Source organism: Lissotriton helveticus, chromosome 1_1 (assembly GCF_964261635.1).
Source record: "Lissotriton helveticus chromosome 1_1, aLisHel1.1, whole genome shotgun sequence".
Classification (NCBI taxonomy): domain Eukaryota; kingdom Metazoa; phylum Chordata; class Amphibia; order Caudata; family Salamandridae; genus Lissotriton; species Lissotriton helveticus.
The window spans coordinates 1,191,430,998-1,191,448,216 of record NC_136057.1 but is presented as its reverse complement, the minus strand read 5'-3'; the positions used below and the strand labels follow the sequence as shown (position 1 = coordinate 1,191,448,216).

The following is a 17,219-nucleotide window of genomic DNA, read 5'->3' as shown; positions in this document are numbered from 1 at the left end:
AAAGATGACACAAGCTTGTCCTATGCCACTATTGTAAGCAGCAGACTCAACAAATATATGGATAAAACCAAGACGAGGCTCCACATTGTTTATTGCCCATAAGGCCAGCGTATGGTGTATTGAGAGGAAAAACTCATATTTCACAAAAAAAACAAAAATAATACTAATAAGAACATGGCCACTAACAAAATTCAGCACTGTTAGTTCCATGTACAAATTGCTGAGTACAAAAATATAAGAATAGAGCCTATTAATGCGTGGAATGTAATCGAGAGTCGTTAAAGTCCTGCATAATGCATTCTCTGACTTCAAGCTTTTCCAAGCGGGCTAGCACATTTTGTAAGCAAGTCACAGGATAGGAGAGGAATCCCAAACATATGCCAATGCAAAAGTACCCAACCTAAAGTAATTGCTGTCACATTTGTCACACAATGTGATTTTTAATATGCATTTGTGAAATTCTTTTCCAAACGTCTAATACACAAAATGATGTCACCTGGAGTAGTAGTGTATGTTTGGTGAATCTGCACTTCCATAAAGTGGAAAGAGGTGACATGGGCATGTTCCTTTCATTAGAAATGTTTTAAAAAAACACATTCATCTTTTAAAAGAACCTAAGGCAGATAGCATAAAGAAAACACTAACCAGTACAGTTAACAGGATTAACTAAAACATGCAAGAGAGAGACACAAAGACAGAAAACGTTAAAACAGTTGTGTGAGACAAAAGTATCAGAGAAAGGTAATATGCATGCAGAATGTACAAACCGTGTCTTTAGGGTGGCCCAATAAGTAGAAATATGGGGACCCCAGCTTGTCACTTTTCATGCACATGGAGAGACTGGAAGAGGGTGCCATTCCTAAAGGAAGGGGAGGAACAGCCTAGGACCAATCATTAGAATTAACAGAACCAGTGACATAAGCAAGATATGCAACCATTGTTAGAGCAGAGACATTTTAGTATGTTAAAACAGCTGGGTAAGAACTTTGTGAAAAACAGTAAACTAAGTTTATACACAGCTAATCTTCAAAGACATGCAGAAAGATAAGAGATGAGAGAACAATTGGAATAGTGCATGCCCCTCTAAAATACATTGGATTGACTTGTACACTGGAGCTGCAAAACATGAAGCAGTATCAGAGCAGACTACACAATCCTAAATCTAATCTCTAACAGATTTAGATTCATTTATTTTCCTTACTTACGTCTTTGGGCTTTAGCTTTTTAAATTTGAAAATATGTCTTTGAAGAAAGTGCAGTCTACAAATTGTTGAGCTTTAAATAACTTGCATCATCAATAAAAAAAGCAAACTCCAAAAAAGTAATGTGTCTTTAGACAAGAACTCGTGGGTGCAAAAGTGGAAATATGACAGGGAATACCCATTTGTAGGGAGCAACAATATTAAGGACTGATAACAAGTCCAAGTGTACCAATCTATGACCATTTGTGACAGATTAAAACTAATTTATGCATACGCTTTTAGCCATATCAGCTTTTTGTCTAATTTAGAGGTGCCCACAGTTAATCTGCAAGGGCTGGAGTTTATTAACTTTTCAGGATATTTACATGCAACATATTTACATGGAATGAATGTAGAAAAAAATAATTTACAGACTTAGTGGTTATCATGAATATCTGTCATTGATCGCACCCTCACTAACCAACATTGGCAACCCTGCTCCCAGACTTTAGAGTGAGTGGCTTCCAAACAGGCAGTCAAAGGAAGACTGTGGACTTAAGAGCATCTTTTGACATGTTTTAAGTTTTGTGGACTTGTAATCAGCCAAACATCAGACTGAGCTGCTTTCTTATGTACATCAAAGTGGCACTGCCACTAAGTACTAATATATTTGCTAGGTTTTAGGGTAATCTTGCATTTTTTAACTAAACTCTCAATTTAAGTGGACCAATAATATGAGGTTGTAAAGCTTGGCCCTGTCTCAGTGATTCTGTCTGTTAAAAACCACGCCGTTTACCTTACATTTCGAGGATTTGAACTATGATGGGACTGAACATGTGAGTCATAGAATTTGTGGGCCTTTTCTGAACATGATTCTCTAGTTTTAGGCATTTCCGGCATTCACCAGGTTGAAAATGAGGGCAGAATAGCATTCGGTTTTACAGGGGGTGCTTCCACCCCCAGTAATAGTTGTAATTTCGGGGGGTTGTGAGTCCACACGAAAAAAGTGGAATTACTACTCTGCACACTTCAGAATGAGGCCTAAGTGAGGCATGCAGGATTTGATAGACAATTTCGACGTGAGTTATTGCACTCTGTGGGACTCTTTTACCATCTCCTGAAGCTTTTGGACTCCAGGTATCACAGAGGGAGTCTCTCACATAACCCAGGAAAGACATGCTAGCCAAGCTATTTATATCACAATAATGGGCGGTAATTGCATCACTTCAGTAATTAATTTGAGCGGGTGGTTTGTGGTGCTCGGCACCGGCACTTTATTGTCAATGCCAGCGCTTGTGACAGTCTGCCATAAGGTGGCACTGTCTGGCAATTTAGAGATGATCACAACAGCAGTTAATGTTTAATTCAATATACATTAAAAAAGGCTATTACCTGCTATTCAAGCCATTCTTATAGCTTTGGGGGCCACGAATAATCCAAATTCTCATCTTGTAGAAGTGCTATGGTCAGCGGTTGTGTTGTTACTATCATTGGCAGCATAGCCGGGGCAATGTGTGGTGCAAGCTGTAGTGGACTCCTGGACACAGCCCAGGCACTTACAACTGAAGCACTGCATCACATAAGCTTCACCAGGGGTTCTAAGTCCAAACACCTGGGCTCCTCTGGGCCTCCTAGGTCTACTTAATATATTTGTTTGTTGTTTATTGATTAACCACTGCTGCCTCTGAATTTTCGTGTCAAGTGATGCATGCTGGGACCACTTGTGAAATCATTGAAGTGAGGGTTTAAAGCTCGTGTGCTTTCCCTTATTTTCATGACTTCAAGTGCATAGGATGTCACATCCCTTGCCACTAAAATCATGGTTCAAAGTAACCAATGTTCACAAATTTTAGGCGATCTGAGGGTGTTGGGCATCTCTGGTGCACCAACTATATAAACGGGCTGAAGAAGTGTGCTTATAGTGCATCTACTGTATCTGTTAGGCTTGTATGCTCAACTGCACACTGTAACACCAGTTGTGTGTCTCTGAATATTTACTTTAAGTGCATCCAGTATTTTCTATTGACCGTGGTATTTCCTGACCTTGCAAGTCTCACAGATTGCTCCTACTCATCTGTGATCCTGATTCTTAGGCAATTTCTCAGTCCAAGACTCTGGCACAGAGGCATCTGTGACTGCGTGATGTTTATGCTTAACCAATGTATCACTTCTTTACTGGACATTTAACCTAGGTTTTTACATATTTTGAACGAAAAAGTTCAGTTGAGACGACTTTTCTTTTCCTTTTTTTAAATATAATTTCGCCCAAAATTGCTTTAACAGTATACCGGTTTTTAAGCAGTTTGATTGCCTGTTTCAGACAGATCTGTTCCCATGAGACTCCTTTATTTTTTTTAAAAAAAACATTATTTTCGATATTGATCCAAGAAAGGCAGTCATCGCCCCCAGATTGGTCAGTTTGGTGGCATGGACCATCACAGTGTTTCAACCTTTATTTCTTCAGGGAGAGTATGGAGTAAATAAAATGGTGTTCAGTGAGAATTGAAATCCTCGCGGCCCCTTCAAGGAGAGCTATGGTCAATGACATCCACAGAGATATTGTTGACTAACAAAGGTGGTTCCACCGCGCTGGTGGAGTGGTTGTCTTTGCTGTGCATGGTAAAGCACTGAACTGCACTGCTCCTCATGAAGGCACATCAGACCCTATCATGGTACAATGCTATTAGTTGTAAGGCGGGTTCCTAAATGTGTCCTCATTGCATGTGAGCTACATCAGGTTTCTATTGATATTTGGGATTTATTGATGCCTCTACACCTGGCCTTATTAACACCCGCTTAATTATTGTCTGAGTTGAATACTGTAAAACTTCTTAGCCTTGCCTTAATCTTTCAGAATATCTAGCTAGCACTGTAGGATTTATTGTGGTCACACGAGATAATTTAGTTATTATGTCTATTAACAGATAGATCTTACATTTCGTATTATTAACGTGAGGAGCATCATTTGGCCAATTCACCAGATTGAGGAGGAGCAGGGTTCATAGAAACCGCGCTTCGCAAGCACCGAGATAAACAGTGTTTCTTCCCAATACATCGGCACTCCTAAACACAATCTAGTTTTTACAGCGTCATAAGGAATGTGGACACGTTCTGGATGACTGACTTGTATTCTTTGCAGATTTTTCAGTTTGTGCTTTCAGGTGGTTTTGTTGTGGGCATAAAATCAGATGTACACCTTGTGGCAAAGATTTGACAAGACTGTGGGTTTGAATCGTCTCGTCTTAGGAACATATTACATAGTGTTCAGTTTGGTAAAAAAAAAACAAGAAAGTGGCTGAGGAGAAACTCATTCATTTCCTTCCTAGTGCAGAGCATACTAGCATATCTCAGCTGCATTCTCATGTTTGTGGTTGTTTGTCAGGGTCGGCAATTTCTCCTCACACGATGAGTAACACCAGTAAGTAACATCTTAAAGCTGATTTAGAATTCCAAAATGGCCGTCCACTGTGATAGGGACCATATCACTTCCCAAAAATCTTTTTTTTTTCTATTTGATCTGACATGAGCTTTGGGACAAGTGTGTAAGGACTTTAAATGAAGGGACATTGAGGGTAAAAAATGCCATCTTACTGACGGCAGCCCTTCAAAAAGAGTATGGAAGAGCAATATAAGTAGAGAATGATCTTTGTGAGAAAAATGGAGTGATTTAGAACAGAGTCTTTCCCACAGAATGATGTTACAGCATGGCAGTAATTTCTTTAGCCAATCTATATATCAAGATGCTGCACATTTTGTTTGACGTCACATCAAGTTACAGACTTTGCCTTCTGTGACTCTCTTATTAAAAGAATGGTAGAACGTGTGGTGTGGGTGCCTGCCCTTCAGATTTTTTGAATGACACATTTATTGCAATGCCTCACTCTTTGGCCACATCGGTCAACTATGTTGAGAGATGGGCTGTGGGGCTGTTTTATAAAAATGCTTTGTTCAACCACTTCTGACAGAGCGGGCTTAGCTGTGGTTCAAGTAATGTCCAATATTTTATCTTTGCTTCCTGAGAAAACATTGCAAAACGTAGTGGGTTATCTAGCTGTTCCTTGGACAATGGAAGTTTGGTTGCCTTCGTCTCCCAAGCTGTGAGAGAAGCCTTGAATGGGAATAAGTTAGATTACAAATGGACGTACACATTTGCTGCTTTATTCTCAAAGGCTAACGGGACATGCTGTTCTCTTCACTACTACCGTGCAGAGGAGAACCCAGCCGGTGTCTGTTGAGATGCATCTGTCCACAAAGGGCCATCTCTCGACTTCAGGCTCCACATGTTTGAATTCTGTTTTCCTTGCTGTTCATTCATATGACAGAATAGTAGGACTTATCATGTTTAGTGCCTGGAGAGAACTGGTTGGTGTCTTTTCATCAAGGGGGTAGAAATGGTTCAGTTGAATTATAATACAACCTGGCTATTGTGAACTTGTCAGTCAGAGCTTGAGCCACCAATGATTAATGCTGGTTGGACTCTCCATAGAAGTGAAGTGTTAAAGTGCCACTTCATCAGCACCTTAACATGCAATATCAACATGCATTAAATCAGTCTTTATTTCATTTCAAGCCGCTCCAGGAACTGAAATGAGTTTTTTAATTCTATGTTTTGATTATTTGGTTCATATTCTTATTTTAATATGTTTGGAATATGGTGACACTCTATGTGCACACCTGAGAGTAGGGCTTCTGTTCATATAATTAATATAGCTGCACATCAATCTCATCCTCCAGTTTTTTCTGACTTTCAGCGAGGATTCATATCATATTCAGGTTCTCAGTATTTCCTGGTGTGCTATATCGTCTACCATTACAACATCCTACCATTGCATCATGGTTACTAGATTGTCACCCCCTACAACATCCTGTTATTTCATTTACTTTCTTAACTGTAATTTTGAATGTAAATTAACGTTATTAATACATCCATAAATCAAGCAATCAAATAGCATTTGTACAGCCAAGCACTGCCCCCCAGGGGGTATCTGGGCACTGAGGATGCAATGACTCAGTCGAGCAGCCAGGTATTGAGTTTCTTTCTGAAATCCTCTAGGGAGGGTGCTGTTCAGAGATGGAAGGACAGCTCATTCCAGGTCTGTGCAGCAATGGAGGAGAAGGATCAGCCCCCACTGTGCTGCAGCAGATGACAGGCGTGTGCACATGGGGTAGAGCGTTGGGTCTTGCGGATTGATGGAAATTCAGTTGATGGTTAATGTAGACCAGATCATGAAACTGGCATTTCTTCTGGATGAGGAGCCAGTGGAGGTGTCTGAGGTTGGGGTGATGTGAGTCCTTTTAGGGAGGTCCAGGATGAGTCTTGCTGCAGCATTGTGTATGGTCTGGAGTCGTCTGAGAAACTGGGCAGAGATGCTAGTATAGAGAGAGTTACCGTAGTTGAGAGGCAGGTGGTGATAAGGGTATTGTTTTTTCTTATATCGGTTGGGATCCATCTGAAGATGCTGCAGAGAGTGTGAAGGGTGTAGAAGCAGGCAGAGGCGGGTGCGCTGAGATGCAGTTTCACGGTCAGTTTACTATCAAGGATGATGCCTAGGTTGTGAGCTTGATCTGTCGGTGTGGGTGTTGGACCGAGTTCCATCAGCCATCAGCCACCAGCTCTGGTCCCAGATTGAAGTTTTCTTCCCGAAGATTAGTACTCCTGTGTTGTCAGAGTTAAGTTTCAGGCAGCTGTCGCTCATCCAGTTGGCTACGTTGGTCATGGTGTTGCAGAAGTTAGTTCTAGCAGTGGAGGAGTCTTCGGAGACAGAGAGGATAAGTTGAGTGGCGCCTGCGTTTGAAATTATGTTGAGGTCCTGGGATCTGACGATGTCTGCGAGGGGGGTCATATAGGTGTTTAAGAGGGTGGGGCTCAAGGATGATCCTTGGGATATCCCGCCTATAATTTCGCTGTGTTCGCAGGTGAAGGGAGGCAGCCGGACATTCTGAGTGCATCCTATCAGGAAGAAGGCGATCCACTGAACGGTGTTGAGTCGTATGCCAATGTTATGGAGTCTGTTGATGAGGGAGACTGGGTCAAATGCAGCAGAGAGGTTGAGGAGGATCAGGGCCGCAGTCTCTCTGTGGTCGGGGGCAATTCTGATGTCTATGGCAGCGATCAAGGTGGTCTTGTGCTGTGGTTGGAATGGAATTTGGAGGCGTCCAATAAGTGGTTCTGTTCCAGGTATTCGGCGATCTGCTGGTTGATGTCCTTCTGGAGTACTTTGATTGGGTAAGGGAGCAGGTAAATTGGACTGTAAGTTTTGAGTTTGTTTGGGTCTTACCGCTGCGTTTTTCATCTGTCCGGGACGACTGCTTTAGAGACAAAGGCATTGTTGATGCTGGTAAGTTCTGGGCAGATTTGGTTGGATGTGAGGTTGAAGAGGCGGTGGGCAGGGGTCGTGGGTGCCCCAAAGTGGATGGATGACATGATGGCTGAGGTGGTCTGGGTGGTAAGTGAGAACCAGGTGGTGATCATTCAGAAGGTGTGTGTTGGTTGGCCGGGGCTGATGAGGTTCTGTGCAGAGAGCTGTGGGTCGAAGTTGTTGTAGATGGTGGCAGTATTGATGTGGAAGTAGTCTAAAAGGTTTGCAGAGCTCTTGGGAGAGGTGAATGGTGTTCTTTGTGGCTGTCGAGCTGGGGAATTCTTTGACTATTTTGAAGAGTTTTTTCGTGCGGTTGGTTGCTATGTTGATTAGGGCTGTTATGGTCTCTCTCTTGGCTTCTTTGATGCACTGGTAGTAGGTGTGGAGGGCTGCCTAGTAGGTAGCTCTGTCTCCGGGGTTCTTAGAGGCGTGCCTTCATTTCTCGGGTTGCTAGTAGTCACGTTTGTGGGCTCCGGGGAGTACCAGCTGGCTTGTTTTGAGGTTTTGTTGCATTTTGCAGGTTTCATCTGGGCAACTCTGTCAGCACATTTGATGATCCAGTCAGAGAAATTCTGGCAGGCCTGGTCAAGTCGGCTGAGGTTTGGGGTGGTGTGGAGCTTTGGGCGTGTCCACTGTGTCTCTGGTACTTTGCTCCAGCTGCGGTGGGAGGAGCAGTGGTGCTCGGCGATGGTGTGCTGAGTGTTGGAGATGGTGAAGTGGATGATGGCGAGGTCAGTCCAGATGAGTTCCAAGACATGGTTCAATTTGATTTTGTTGCTGGAGGAGAAAATTACATCAAGAGTATGTCCGGCTTTGTGTGTTGGTTTGGTAACCAGCTGGGTGAGGCTAAAGTTGTTCAAGTTCTCCCAGAGGGAGGTGGAGTCTGCTTGTTTGGGTCATCGACATGGAAGTTGAGGTCACCGAGCAGGAGGTAGTGGTAGGAGTCATAGCCATGGCTATGGGGGTGATGATGTTGACGATGGCAAGAAGGTCAGTTGGGATCCAGGGTGTCTGTATATGAGGGCACCTCTGAATGTGGTGTTGGCATCAGTCTGTAGTTGGAAGTTTAGGTGTTCCATGAGTGGCGTACAGTCATCCTTGGTGGCGATGCAATGGATGGCTTCCTTGCAGAGGATGGCAATGCCCCCTCCTTGTGTGTCAGTGTGGTCATAGTGTATCATCTTCTAGCCTTAAGGTGTTGCTGTGGTGATGGCAGAGATTGAGGAGAGTATGAGCCAAGTTTTGATGATGAAGGCAACGTCCGGGGGGAGGGTGGTGTCTGATATTTCCATGGTGTATTTGCAGTGGGATCAACAGTGAGCAGGATGCAATATAATGGTACAGTGTTGTTGGTGGTTCTCTGGATGGTGGCGGCAGGGGCTTCAGTGCAGGGTGTCGGTTCAGTGTTGCAGAAGAAGCTGTGAGGGCAGCAGGTGAAAGGTCGCTTGGTGGATCACAGGGAGGCTGTGCAGCAGTAGTTGTTACAGTGACCGGGGTCCAGGGACGGAGCTCCTCGGCGCTATAGTGTTGGGTGTTGGGAGGGCCGGGGTCCTGACATTGGTAGCAGTCCAGGTGAGGACTGGGGCAAGCAGGCTCGCCTTTGGTGTGCCTATGACGAGCCAGCTGGATGGCCACGCAGCCTCAATAAATAGTCCTGGGAGGTGGGAGGGGCTGGCAGGGAGGTGAGAGGGTTGGAGAGGCAACAGGAACTGGTGGAAGAAATCAATGGCAAAAGAAACAATGAAGAAGGACTCCTGATTAATTCAGTAAGAAACAGAAACAGTAAAACACAGGGGCCACTAACGGTAAACAAAACAATAATGTGCAGGAAGACAGTGAAGTAATGAAAGGCAAATGCAGCAAAACATCAGGCAGGGGCCCTACAGCAGTCTAGAACCTGTGGCCTCAGGTAGAGAGAAGCGGTCATCTAGGCAGAGCCAAGCAGCTGATTGGCATCAGTGCGGCAAGGCAAGACCACAGAGGTCAAGTACTCTATTATCTCTGATACACTTAATAGTTTTTGTTTACTTTTTATTGTCATTAGTTGTCCTTGTCCTTGCTCTTAAACTAACACTTATACTAACAATTTGTTTCTTTGAAATTAATTTACATTTTTTAATTTGTTTTAGTAAGTAACATTCAATATTTTAATATTTAATATTTAACATTTGCAATTAATGTAACTTAATCAATGTGTCCCTAACCCTTATACTAACCACATCCCTAATTGATTTGAATATACTCTAAATTACATTTATCAATGTTTTCTAAATATACTCTCTCTAACCATATTCGTGTTTTATATTGCTTGTTATTTATCAGAGTAATAGAAGTGCATTTTTCACTGAATAATACATGAGGCAACATATGAATAATAATAATAACAATAACGGTAATAATTATAATAATAATAATGATGATGATAATAATGATAACAATAGTAGTAATAATGATATTAGTAAATATAACAGTACTACATGCTTGCTTTTACAAAGTAATACATATTGTATTTTATTTTGAGTGAAACTCCTGAATCCTCCTTTTTAATGTATGGTTTATTATAAAATCAAATGTTATCCTTAAAAATAGCATTGATAAATTATATTTATTGGAATTGAATAAACAATATATTTGGGAAGTATCCTTAGAGCCCCTTTTTATGCAGTTTTCAAAATTAAATGTTTCTCTTTTTCTTTGCAATGTGTTACCTTATTTTTAATTAAATTAGTTTGCTGTGGTTTTTCTTGTTATTTTTGCCTAAGATGGACTTTTGGCACATCATGCAGCGACTTTGCTGTACTGGCCACACTGTATTTGTGAGACTATGTAGCGGGAGTGCTCCCCGAAGGCCTGACGTACTATCCAGTGAGGAACTAACCGCACCTTCAGACTTAAGGAGTTCAGGAAGTTGCTAAAGTATCACTTATACTCACTATTTGGGAAAAATTTAGAATAATTTGATGAACCCTTGAGTCATATTTTTATCCAATGTTTAAATACTTCCTCTGCAGGTTGATGATGATCATGACAAAAAGTGGAGCTGAAACCGAGGATTTCAGCGAGGTATGATTATGTAGTCTCCAAGTAACAGGATAACACCAATTAATTCATGTAAATAATGTTTTACTAGTTCGTAGGCCAAAACCCATGAGAACTGTTGGATCTATGGCAGCTATAGGTGAGTTTTGGAAGCACATGGTATACCCAAACACACTGTAGAGTGGAGGAGGAGGAGAAAAGGACTTTGAGGCACAGGTCATCACTTTTCCTCTTCATTGTACAATTAGGCGTAATCCCAGTTTACTTTGCAAGCAGCATCCAGTGTAGCATTTCTTAAATTAAAGATGTTTAATCTGTATTCTGACATCCAATGGTGCCTTGGCCAAGATAGATCTATCAATCAAATGGCACTGAGATTGAGGGACTGACAACTAAAACGACTGCATAAATGCAATCTCTGCTATGCCTACTGGGAAACACCTCATCACCTGTCCCTTGGTTGCTTAGTCTAGTGCCTTAGCCCTAGACCTTATGTTACCCAGGTACTTGTTGAACCATCTGTTCTGCATTACATTGTGACATATTGTGGGGCATTCCAAGCATATCATATGAAAGCTGCACCTACATCAGGGTAACTATTTGTAAGACTAGCTTTGAATTAGTTGTTCTTGCACTTGTGATATGCCACAAACACATGTTTTCAGTAGAGAACCAATAGTACTTAGAACGAAAAATAGTCAAATGTTTCCAGATTGCTTCTATTTTATTGTATATATCAGTAGGATCAAATCTATCAACGCCAGCTTTGAATGATGTACTTGCCAGTGTGCCATTTACCTCTTTCCAAAGTGCACTGTTAAACAACCAATCCTCTCTGTTTGTGGCAAGAAGTGATCAAAACTGTCAGGATACGGTTTCAGGATAAATGGGTTTATTGCAGAGGCTCATCTGTTCTAGCACTAACAAGGATCTTTCACATGATAATACATATTGTAGATTTGTCTTGAAAAACAGATATGGGGACACATTTAAACATTGGTTCTTGCTAGGTATGGATCAATCACGACCAATACACATTCCCCAGCAATCCAGTACAAACTAACAAATACATATATTTTATGTATATACATGTACTATTTTCTATCTATATAGTTATTTATTACCATACCAGTGATTCCAGTGCCTGCACTGTGAAAGTTTTCTAGATGTCCTAAATAAACTAAATAGCCAATAAGCTATAGAATGAGCAAAAGACAAATCCTAGTTTCTTGAACTGAAGAAGCACTACCATAGGCCAGGCAGTCATGTGGTGAGTTTAGAATGTGGGTAATAGAATGTGGGAGAGGTTCTTGTACAGCATTACATGGGAGTCTGTGTGTGATTGATGCCAGCATCTGTTGGTGAGATGTGTCGTTTGTGTTGTCTGACATAGTGAGAATAAATCTACTTTGTTCAAGCCTGTGTCTATGCGTGTTTTGTGCCGTTCTGAAGAACTCATTGCAAATTGGTGACGAGTGGGTTTCCACACAGCACTTGTAAACAGCAAGAATTGGAGCTGTACACGGATGGGAGGGGCTTCATCACAGCACATCGGGAAGTGGATGTATGAGAGGCAGATGAGCGCAGACATTTCAATAAATTGTCAACAGCTGTCTCGCACCCCAATCATACAGTGCCACAAGACTGTCTCTACATGCAAATCATGCTGAAGGGCATCATTGTCTTAAGTGCCTCATTAACAAGCTTTGCATGCTTTCAGAGACAATAAGAAGTCCATTGTGGCGGTAGAGACAAGCCGGGTTGGACTTGAGGCAGTACTTACTCGGATCATAGAAGGCAAGGAACACACAATTGCTTTTGCCTCAGAATGTCTTTCTACTACAGAGCGCAAGCATAGTATGATTGAGAGAGATGCGTTAGCATGTGTCTGGGCGACCAAATATTTTTAGACATTTCTGTGGGAAAGGATATTTATCCTCGTAACTGATCATAAAACTATGGTTTATCTGATGTCTACTAATACTCACAATAAGGTTAGCCCAAGATTGGTGAGACTGTTATCAAGAATGTTTGAGTTTGACTTTGAGATCAAACACTTTTCTAGTGGGAATAATTCCCATGCAGATTTTTTATGCGGGTGTTCCTTTGACAGCAATCAGAGTAATGTGGAGGCAGATGAGGTGGAGAGTGCTGTTGGTTTAGTGGATGGGTTGGTAGTGCTGGAGGGAGCTGTCAGAAAGCAAGAGTGGAAGGAATGTTCTGAGCAAGATCAATGTTAAAAGAGAATTAAGAAACTCATTAGTAGAGGATGGCCTGAGGAGAGGAATGTGAGTAAAGATCTTCTGTCTTTTCATAAAGTTAAAGATGAGTTGAATATCGAGAATGATGCCATAATAAGGGGAAATATATTGGCTCCCCTGCTTGAACTGAGACATAGATTGATTCATTTTGCCCATCAAGGTAATCTTTGCATGACTGGAACAAAATAAAGTTTGCGTATGTATTACCGGTGGCCTGGAATGAACGCTGAAGTGGAGGTACATGTAGGCAGGTGTGCGAGTTGTCAAGAAGCAGACAAATCCATCAGGCTGTGTAATACCCCCTTCATCCAGTAAGATTACCTGATGGGGAAGCTGTGAATGTAGCTGTGCAAGAAAGATCATCGAGTTATCACAATACTCCACACTCCATCACAGGAGTTTCTCCATTTGTATTACTGGAAGGCAGGTATGGAACATGCAAGTTAAATCCCAGTTGGGTGTTGGAACACACTGTGGTAAGGTGCTCAGGCAAAAGGCAAATTGATATATGAAAAGGATAAAGAGGTGAGGGAGGTACATTTCCAAGTGAATCATGAGGTCAAAGTGAAAAGACCGTTGGCTGTCAAGAAGGGAAATTCTAAATTGTTTCCCAAAATGAAAGTCATCAATGTCTCAAAGCATGCTGTGCAAGTCGAAAATAAATGGTAAACCTTTGGTGGAGCAAAAGGATTGTGGTTCTAGTTGACAGTAAGAATAATGCTAGTGCATTGGGTGATGTTGGAGAGGACCCCCAAATGGAAAGTGATGGTTGATAGAGCAGAATGTTCTCAGGCAGGAGGTGCAGTCAGAGCAAAGCTGTGTGGCGGGAGCAGGTGTCTTGTGTGGGTAAGTAACTGAGGGGATGCTTGGCAGGTGTATTGAGGGAGATACAGCAGAAGGTGTGGTCTCCTCAAGGGGAAGAAGGAGACAAGAGTGACTACCATATTATCTGAAAGATTTGGTATTGAAATAATATATAAAGTGTTGGGGATCTAAATTCAGGTTTTTTTGGGGTCGAAGGTCTGTTTTGGGGTGAGTCTTTGAGTTGTGTATCCTGGTATGGTGTTTTGTATTGTGTTGTTCTGGGCAATTGTCATTGTTTGGTGGTTTTGTGTAAGTGTTTGTGGGGGGATTTTGTGTTGGATGTCTCTAGGTCATTTGTGCTGTTTATGGAACGGGGAGGATGTGTTGTGTTTAGAATGTGGGTAATGGAATGTGGAAGGGCTCTTGTACAGCATTCCATGTGAGTCCATTTGAGACAGACACCAGTAGCTGATTGTGGCATGTGTCGTTTCTAATGTCTGACATACTGGAAATGAATCTACTACATTCACGCCTATGATTATGCGTGTGTTGTGCCGTTCTGACAAATCCATCACATCCTGCTTTTCCTGAGTTGGCACTGCAGTATTTTTTTTATTTCCATGTATCAATGTGACTGTGTTTTATATGGGAAGCAACTACCGTTCAAATGATTATGACTTCATATGTAAACAGATTTAACTTTAAATGGGTCATGTCAGTATGATTTTTTACTATATGTTGCTTGAAATGTCGTTCATATTCTACTGGCCAGCGAAGGCAAGAAGCCACATGCTTCATATGGAAAATGGCCCCAGATAAACAGAACAGCACTCATGGAGAAAGTCAGTTTTATAGTGATTTACCTATGCAAAGAAATTAATATTGATGATGAGTTCTTAGGAAGAGGAGGTGCTCTGTTTAGCACAATTGGTGGGCCCACTGAATTAATTAAGAGGCACCTCACCCTTAAAGTAAACCATTCTGAACCCTTACAACTCACATATTTAGCATGTGAATTTGAAAGTAGCCTTGGTTAAGTTAAAACATTAGTGCAAGAGCTATGTGGTCTATGGTCTGCTGCACAGGAAAAAAGAGGAGTCAGAACGCTGTTTATAACATGTACATTGGTTAGCATATAATACCTAGTAGGGAGAAGTTATGGGCACTGTCATTTATACAGCAACACCTGATAGATCTATATGTCAGAATAGCTAGTTCTAACAAGGTTGCTATAAGACCAAGAGTGAAAACCCACCATACTCAGGAACCTGTCCTGTTCCTCGTTTCAGCAACAACCGCACTTTCCTTCCTCCGGATTTGATTAGTTCTATTGCTCTGGCGTGCGTCATATCCCTTGTGCTTTCCCCGTTGATTTCAATGATTTGATCCCCTATCTGCCAATGGAAAGAGATATGAAGTTAGACAATGATTCTAATAAAAATTTAGCAATGTAAGAATAGATGACTTAATCACATTACCTCAAAAAAAGGGACATATTAAGATGAATGAAGGTCAGCCTCTTCACTAATGCTGTCTACTGTCTACATGACAATGATCCCCACCAAGAATCCTCATTAGAGACCCTGACTTTAAAACTTCCAAAAGTGCAAATTTTCTGAAAAAATAATTACCTGGCTATAGAAAGTGGATTAGATACCTCTGCTCTCCAATTGCCGTTAATTGGAGCATTCAACTTTTAGAATAAGGTAGACCAACTAACCTGGGAACCATTGCTTCACCTTTATGTTTTCAGCTACTTGTGCAGAAGAGCTGGGGTGGTTCGAGAATTTGTGTGGTTTGTGCTCTTGACTGGCTTCCCTAATAGGTGGGGTGCCTTGGATGTTGCATTCACTTACTAAATGGAAGAGCCTGCCCTTTTGGAGAGAGTCCTAACTTTTTGTGTTGGTAATCCGCAGCGACTTTCAAATCTGTTTCTTCGCGTACAGATAGATCTTTGATCGTATCTTCCAAACTGACATTTGGACATCTACCACCAGTGCCCATGCCTTGAGAAAGTCTTAGTGCAAGACGAACCACGAGTTGGCAAACTGTGTGCTGGGATCTTTTATATGATTTCCAAATACAAATAAAGAATTGATGGTACAACAAGAAGATTGACTTGCCTGGATCTTCACTCTTTGAATTGATGTTTTTGATTGTTCCTTATTGTCCAACAGAGGGTCTACTGATCCTTGAGTAAGCTACAATTAAAGCCAATACTTAAAAGGAATTTAAAAGGTGTGCTTTGAACAGCCTCAACTTTTTATTTTTAGTTTGGTTGCACATTGATTTGTGCCTATAACACCTTGAGGTAGTAGGTGTTTGGGGCGGATACAGCATTTTATATATTGAATATTGTATCTAAAATTGTCATGCTTTATTTTGATGTACTACTATCGTGTTTAGTGGATTGTGCAGACGTTTCCCTTTGGGAACACTATTACCTAAATTGTGCATTGTCAAATGTTTTTCATGGCTAATGGCATTTACACCATACCTTGGTGAAATTTAAATTACGCCAGCGAAATTGGCATAATTTCGGAAACTTTCCAATACGAGCACTTCCCAATATATTGCCATTCCGCCAAATCATTCAATTATGCACCATTCGCAGTAAAAATTAACAGTGAATGTTGTAAATCATGGTCATTGGCGCTAAAATGTACTGCAAATGCAAAGGAACTGCAAAACGTGAGCAGCTGTTGTTTTCAGTGCTCGTATAAATGCATCCTCATGCCAAACACTGACACGAGGAATCATTCCACGCTGAAATATAGTGCAAAATGACAGATTTAAATTTGTATTTTTATTTTACAGAGTTTTATATAGCGCAAACTTGACCCGAATGGGGTATCAGAGTGCTTTACATATCACCAGTTGCATTACATGAGGAAACATTCATTATTTTTTGTTAGGCACGGGGAGAAAGTGATTTGCCCAGAATCACAGGATGTTCAGCGTCATTGCCGAGACTCGAACCAGGTTCCCCAGATTTGAGGTTGACCGCCCTAGCTGTTAAACCAACTCCTCTCCCCATTCCTATTAATTATGTCATTTTGTGTAATTTTGCTTTTGTTTCACATAATTATGTGAATTTCGCACACCCTCAATGCACCTTTAAAAACATGCGAAAGGTAATGTAAAAAAAATTAAGTCATTCCATGAATTGGTTTCTACCAGATCGTAAATAACATTAATCTTGAAATTTTCAATTGAACAATTTAGGTGAAAAAACGTCTCATAACTGATAAACTATGAGTGCAACCATGAAGTATTAAATAGGTATAGAAGAGAGATTATGAATAAAGAACACAGACAGATTGAAATGTAAAAATAAGCAAGAAGACAGAAAGAAGGTGAGAAAGGAGAAGCAGGCCTCGATAGGTTAGCTAGAAGGAGGGCCTGCACCTGACTGAGTAGTCATCGAGAAAGAAGGAATAGAAGGTAAGGCCTAATATAATTCTCCTGCAGCTTGGGTTCAATTGTGTTATTATCTTTCATTGCATGGTACCCAGAGAAGGTTATTACCCAGCCCAATCACTCGTAACCCACATATTCCAAATAAAATTAGAACA

The 17,219-nt window shown here is 41.3% G+C and overlaps 1 protein-coding gene across 3 annotated transcripts in view; it reads right to left on the bottom strand.

Annotated features, from left to right (window-relative positions):
- Positions 1 to 17,219, bottom strand: part of MAGI2 (membrane associated guanylate kinase, WW and PDZ domain containing 2) — a 2,996,284-nt gene that overhangs the window by 60,351 nt on the left and 2,918,714 nt on the right. For all 3 annotated transcript variants that reach the window (XM_078679471.1, XM_078679479.1, XM_078679488.1), the window contains one exon: positions 14,900 to 15,038. In XM_078679471.1, the coding sequence (XP_078535597.1) occupies positions 14,900 to 15,038 (139 nt within the window). The remainder of the gene's footprint in view (positions 1 to 14,899; positions 15,039 to 17,219) is intronic.